Source organism: Buteo buteo, chromosome 17 (assembly GCF_964188355.1).
Source record: "Buteo buteo chromosome 17, bButBut1.hap1.1, whole genome shotgun sequence".
In the NCBI taxonomy this organism is placed as follows: Eukaryota; Metazoa; Chordata; class Aves; order Accipitriformes; family Accipitridae; genus Buteo; species Buteo buteo.
Window position 1 is genome coordinate 30,779,678 of NC_134187.1, and position 6,111 is coordinate 30,785,788.

The window sequence follows — 6,111 nt, forward strand, 5'->3', positions numbered from 1 at the left end:
CCGGCACGGTCCCGCTCATCTCCATCCCTCCCTCCCAGTGCCCACCACCGACACCTGCGACCTGGTCTGCCTGAACGGCGGCAGCTGCTTCCTCAATGCCCGCAAGCAGGCCAAGTGCCGCTGCCAGCCGCGCTACAACGGGGAGAAGTGCCAGATCGACCAGTGCTGGGACTACTGCCAGAATGGGGGCACGTGTGCCGCCTCCCCGTCGGGTGAGGCTGCTGGGGGCAAGCCTGGGGGTCGGGGCTGGTCCTGGGCAGACGGACGGACAGATAGGGAGCACGCTAATGGCTCTTGTTCTCAGGCATGCCGACCTGCCGCTGCCCCACTGGCTTCACGGGGCCCCGGTGCAACCAGCAAGTGTGCACCGACTACTGCCTGAACAACGGCAGCTGCACCGTCAACCAGGGCAACCAGCCCAACTGCCGCTGCCTACCCACCTTCATCGGGGACCGCTGCCAGTACCGTGAGTGCTGCCTGCCCGTGGCAAGGGTGGCTGGAGACAGCACCTGCGAGGTCGGACTGCCGGGTCCCCCTCTTCTGGGGGATGCTCTTTGGGGACCTCTCGGGATAGCGCCTGAGAGGTTGGACTCCCAGGTCCCCCTCCTTTGGGGGATGCTTTCTGGGGACCCGGGGTGGTGTGGTGCTCCGTGGGGGACCAGGGCTGCAAGGGGTCTGAGGGTCCAGTGTGGGGCTCCCCACCCTGACCCCATCGTCCCCTGCAGGGCAGTGCTTCGACTACTGTGAGAATGATGGCATCTGCCAGATGACGGCCAGCGGCACCAAGCAGTGCCGCTGCCCTCCGCAGTTCGAGGGCACCCAGTGCCAGGACAACAAATGCTCCAGGTGCCAGGAGGGCAAGTGCAGCATCAACAAGCAGAGCGGAGAAGTCTCTTGCATGTAGGTGCCAAGGACATCGAACTCGAGGGAGGAAGAGGGGATGGTGGGCACAAGGACCCAAGAAAAAAAACTGTGTCCCTGTGGCCGGATTGTTGGGAATCGGCCACAGCTGAGAGATGCTGGGTCAGTAATTCAGGGCAGCTAAGGAATCTGAGAACTTGGGGCCCCTAGAGGAGGCAATGGAGGTGTCTCTCCCCCAAGCCCACACTGATGTCCCAGCACCCATCGATGTGGCACAGCCATGAGTCGTGCTGGAGGGATGAGCTAACAGCCTCTAGCGAGCAGAGTCCCAGGTCCTGGGTGGGGGAGCGCGGGGCAGGCTGGGGGTACATGCATGCCTGATCCTTTCCGCCCTGCAGCTGCCCAGATGGCAAGATAGCACCCAGCTGCCTGACCTGTGACAACTACTGCCTGCATGGTGGTACCTGCTCCATCAGCGACAAGACGCAGCTGCCCGAGTGCCTGTAAGCAGAGCTGGGGGCTGGGGGGGTGGCGGGGCACTACGGGCGGGCGACTTGTCCTCCCAAGCAGAGGGAGCACGTGACTGACAGACCGCGATCTGTGTGCCCCCCCCCCGATCCCCAAGTCTGTGCCCCACCTCTCGCCCCCCCCCCCCCCCCCCCCCCGCATGCTGTCCTACCCCTGCTAACCCCGGTGCTCTCCCTGCGCTCTCAGGTGTCCAGCGGGGATGACAGGGATGCGTTGCGAGGACTTCATCGTCAGCGAGCAGCAGAGCAACCGTATGTACGGGGCAGTCTTGCCCCGGGGGGGGCACTGCAGGGCGCAACGCCAAACCAGGAGGATTGGGGGCGCATCTTTGCCTGTGGAGGCAGGGTTGCCCTGTGCCCCCGTGCAACTCCTGAACCCCCTTTTTTGGTGGCAAGGGGGCAGGTCTTTTCCTGCAGGGCAGGGCTAGCCCAGGCTGCTGGACCTGCTGCTGCCCGGGGCTTGGGGTGCGCGGGCGCCAGCCCCTATACTTGCTCTGACTGTACCCACACCTCTCCTCCCGCAGGAACGGCCTCCATTGTCATCCCCATCCTGCTGCTGCTCATCCTCCTCACCGTGGTGGCATTTGTCTGGTACAAGTGGAGGATTAAAGGGTGAGTCCGGGCTGTTGGGGGCCAGGAAGAAGTATTACCTAGCCAGGACAGAAACTGTCCTTGCAGGGCTTGAAAGCCTCAGCTATGCAGGACAGATAAGCAGGACCACAGGTGGGGGCCCTGTTCGCTGCACCCTCTGCTGCTGGCACTGACCCTCTGTCTCACACCCTCCCCAGCGCCAAGGGCTTCCAGCACCAGCGGATGACGAACGGTGCCATGAACGTGGAGATTGGGAACCCCACCTACAAAATGTACGAGGGGGAACCTGACGATGACGTGGGGGAGCTGCTGGATGCGGACTTCGCCCTGGACCCTGACAAGGTGAGGAGCGGGGCCACGGTGGCATGGAGGGGCTGTCAGCTGCACGGGGTCCAGCCCGAAGTGGGGGATGCAGAGGGAGCATGTGCTGAGGCGGGGGGCACATCGCTGCGGCAGTGTCAGGGTTCCCTGGGGCTGCTGTCTGTGCAGGGGGGGCTGGGGGGCTCCGAGGGGTCGCAGAGTCTTTGGGGTTGGAGTCTGTGGGGAGGGACAGCAGCAGCCGCAGCCGCAGCGGCAGTGGTGCTGTACTGGGAGGAGGTTGCGGCTGGTGTGGGCTCTGGCTGAGGCAGCCTGGGGCAAGGGACGCCTCTGGGGACCGCTCTCGTGGGGAGGAAGGTGTCCGTGCCCCCTCCCACCTGCTTCCCCCCCTCTCTGCAGCCCACCAACTTCACCAACCCCGTCTACGCCACACTGTACATGGGCGCCCACAACAGCCGCAACTCGCTGGCTAGCACGGACGAGAAGCGGGAGCTGCTGTCGCGGGGCGCGGACGATGACCTGGCGGACCCCCTGGCATAGGGGCAGGACGGGGGCGAAGGGCCGCCAGGCCGCAGCGCCCGGGCCTGGCACAGACACCCATTGCAGGAGGCGGGCAGGGGCCGGGGGAGCCAAGAGCCACTGTATAAATGTACAAATGAAGGATTATTACTTTTCTATGTGAGCAGTATTATTACCTGTATATTCCCCGGTACCAGGCCTCGGTGCCTCTCATTGCCAGATCCGGCTTTGGTTTATTTTAAATCTCTTTACATTGGGCCCCCCCTCCCTCCCCCTCCCACCCGCGGGACAAGCCAGTGTTTCGGAGCAGGGATGGTGCCGCAGTCGATGTGCCAGGACGAACTCAGTGGGGCCGCCGCAGCCAGGGCTGACGGGAGACATGGGGTTACTGCTATGTGGGGGCGCAGGCAGTGACGGTGCAGGCAGGAGGGAGGCAGAGCGGGGGCCGTGCACCCCCCAGCTCTCGGCTCCATCCCCCGCCTGGCTCCTGCAGCTCCTCTCACTGGGGGCCCCTTTTCCTTCCCCCCCAAATCTGCTGTTCCCGGGTCCTCCCTTCTCCTGCAGCTTGGCCTCTGCAAACCTCCCTCAGCCCCCCGTTCCCCTCCATCCCCACCTTTTCCTCCACTGATCCCCCTCCCTTGCTGCCTGCCGTTCTCGGCTCTGCCCGACTGTTACAAGGGACAGGGACAAAGGCCCCCACCGCTGCTCCCAGCCCCACTGTGGTGTAGAGGGTCCCCGTCCCTGGTGGGCCCAGCCCCACAGCCCCTCGCTCCGGCTTGTCGCCTGCACCTCGACCGCTCCCCAACATGCACATTTTTTAACAGGAAAAAAAAAAACAAAAACAACAAAAACATGGAAATGACCTAGCTTTTATAGTAGAAATAAATAAACGCATGTGGGGGGAGGGCGGGGGGCGACCCCATCCTTTTATTGGGGGGAAATGTTTTAATAATTTTTGCTGGATTACTTTACAACTAAACAAAACAGATATTGTTATAAATAAAATTTTTAAAAACTGAAACACAGGCTGCTGGTTGGTGGGAAGGCACACGCCGGGGAAGCTGCAGGTGGCGGGGCTGGGGGCGGACAACCCAGGTACCGGCATCAGCTGGGCCCCCCAGGTCCCTGGGGTCCGCAGCCCTGACGCCCTCAAAGCCCAGCGGTGCCAGTCCTGTCCCGGGGAGCGGTGAGGAGGGGTGTCACAGACGGGTGGCGTAAGGCAGGAGGATCCCACCGGGGCCTCTTGCTCTGTCGTGTCGCCCTGAGCGTGCACGGGGGGGGTTGGGGGGCACAGGGTTTTCCGTACAGGACCCCAGGCACGGAGCGTGGATGGAAGGGAGAGCTCCGCGTGCTTGCGCGAGCCCGAGCGGGGGCTGCCTGGGTGCTGTCTGGGGCGCAGCGCCCGTGCCGCTGCATGTGCTGCGCGGGGCGATGCGTGCGTGTGCGCACACGCGTGTGCGCGACCGCTCCCCGCTGCTGGCGGCACCTCCCGGGGGGCACCGAGCTGCTGCTGCGGCCTCGACCGCCGGTTCCTTCCCCTGCGCTACGGCGGAGCGGGGGGGGTGGGGAGCAGAAACAACACCCCCCCCCCAAGGCCCGGGCGTTGAGCACCGGCCCCGGGCACCGGCGGCACGCGCGGTCCCGGAAGCCGCCACCAGGTGGCGCCGCCGCCCTCGAGAACGGCGAGGGGGGGGCGGCACGCGCACCCCCGTGTGCCCCCCCCCCCCCGCCCCGGTGCTTCGTGTGCCCCACCACCGCCACCACCACGCGCGGCCCCGCGGCGGGCAGAGGCACGGCGCCGGGTCCCGTCCCGCGGCGGGGGCGGGGGGGGCAGCGCTGGGGCCTCGCACCGGCTGAGCGAGGGCTGGGGCGGGCGGGGGTCGCTTGCCCGACGCCTGTGTCGTCGTCGTCCCCCCCCAGTGGCCGCCTGTGTGCCCCTGCCCCGCCGCTCCTCGCCCCGGCCACGGTCCCGTGTCCTGTCACCCCCCCCCAGCCTCGGGCACTGCGCCGCAGCCGGCAGGGATGGCCGGGGCAGCACCGGCCGCTGAGGGCTGGGGGGGCTCGGGAGGGACCACCCGCACCCTTCGGACGGCGGCAGGGCCGTGGCAGCAGAGCCGGGTGAGAGGAGCCCAGGGCCGTGGCGGGACCCCGTGGCACCCCTGGCCTGCGGCTCAGCAGAGCGGGTCGACCCTCGGCACCCTCCTTGCCGGCATCCGCCTCGGCACCAGCCCCCCCTCCCCGGCCTCCTGTGGATGCTGAGCCGAGGACGCGGCTGCTGCCTTTGAAAAGCCCCAAACCCCTCTGCAAAGGGATCCGGCGCGGCCTGAGCACGGCGCGGCTCTCAGATCTATTTCAATACCGGCTCTTTGTTCACTTATCGGTTTCTTATATCTTCTCTAGAGGTTTTTTTCTCCCTTTCCCCTCTCCCCCCGCCTCTTTTTCTCTCCTTTTTCCTTCAATCTTTTATTTTTTTAAACCTTCACTTGTTTCCCTTCGCCATGCCTCTGCCCTCCTAGATCTTAGGCCAGTGAGCTGCTAATTGTGTGGGAGGGGTCTTCCCAGGGCCCCCCCCAGACCTCTTGCGGACCCTGGTGTCCCTTTGCTCCCTGGTGAGACCATTGGGGACACCGGGACGCCACTGGGAGTTTGCTCCGGTGATAGGAGGCGAGGCCCTGGCCACGCAGGGGTAGCGGGTCTGGTGGGCCCACGGGCCGTGCCGGCGAGGTTGGTCCCACACAGCCCCCAGCCAGGGTTCAGCTGCCCCATCCCTTCTGCAGCCCTGGGGCAAACAGGGTAAATCAGCACTGGGGGGGGGGAGCCAGCGCTTGGGTCCCTGAGGGGATTGTTGTGGGATCCCAGCTGGGCAGGGAGAGGGGCACGGAGGCTCCTGCCAGCGTGGGAAGCGGGGAGCAGGGGAAGAGCGGGAGCACGGGCTGTGGGCTCTCACACCAGCCAGAAGTGCTGGCACCACAGCAGCAGCAAGAGACGGGCTGAAGGGACCTTCCCTGGCGGGAGGGCTCCCCCGTGCCCCGGCTGCAGACCCTGAGCTCCAGGTGCCCCGTGCCCCTTCCCCGGGCGGTGCTGCGGCTGGGTGCCCGCACAGGCAGGCACCGCGCTGTCCGGGGCTGCGGTGGGGCTGCTGTGGGGATTGTATGGGGCTGGCATGGGGCTGGCTGGGGCCCCGCAGCCCTGTGGTGCCAGGACTCCTGGATCTCCCCACTCCGCGTCAGCACTGCCCTCTGCTTTCCCTTTCCTTTCTCTCCCATTTCCCTTCATTTCTCTCCCTCTCCCTTTC

General features: G+C 65.8%; 1 protein-coding gene across 3 annotated transcripts in view; it reads left to right on the forward strand.

Annotated features, from left to right (window-relative positions):
- LRP1 (LDL receptor related protein 1) overlaps nt 1–3,837 on the forward strand; it is a 91,473-nt gene extending 87,636 nt beyond the window's left edge. For all 3 annotated transcript variants that reach the window (XM_075049716.1, XM_075049717.1, XM_075049718.1), the window contains 8 exons: nt 39–212; nt 305–466; nt 726–900; nt 1,260–1,364; nt 1,576–1,640; nt 1,913–2,000; nt 2,177–2,321; nt 2,697–3,837. In XM_075049716.1, coding sequence (XP_074905817.1) covers nt 39–212; nt 305–466; nt 726–900; nt 1,260–1,364; nt 1,576–1,640; nt 1,913–2,000; nt 2,177–2,321; nt 2,697–2,837 — 1,055 coding nt within the window. In that variant the 3' untranslated portion in view covers nt 2,838–3,837. The remainder of the gene's footprint in view (nt 1–38; nt 213–304; nt 467–725; nt 901–1,259; nt 1,365–1,575; nt 1,641–1,912; nt 2,001–2,176; nt 2,322–2,696) is intronic.
- Nucleotides 3,838–6,111: the final 2,274 nt, after the last annotated feature.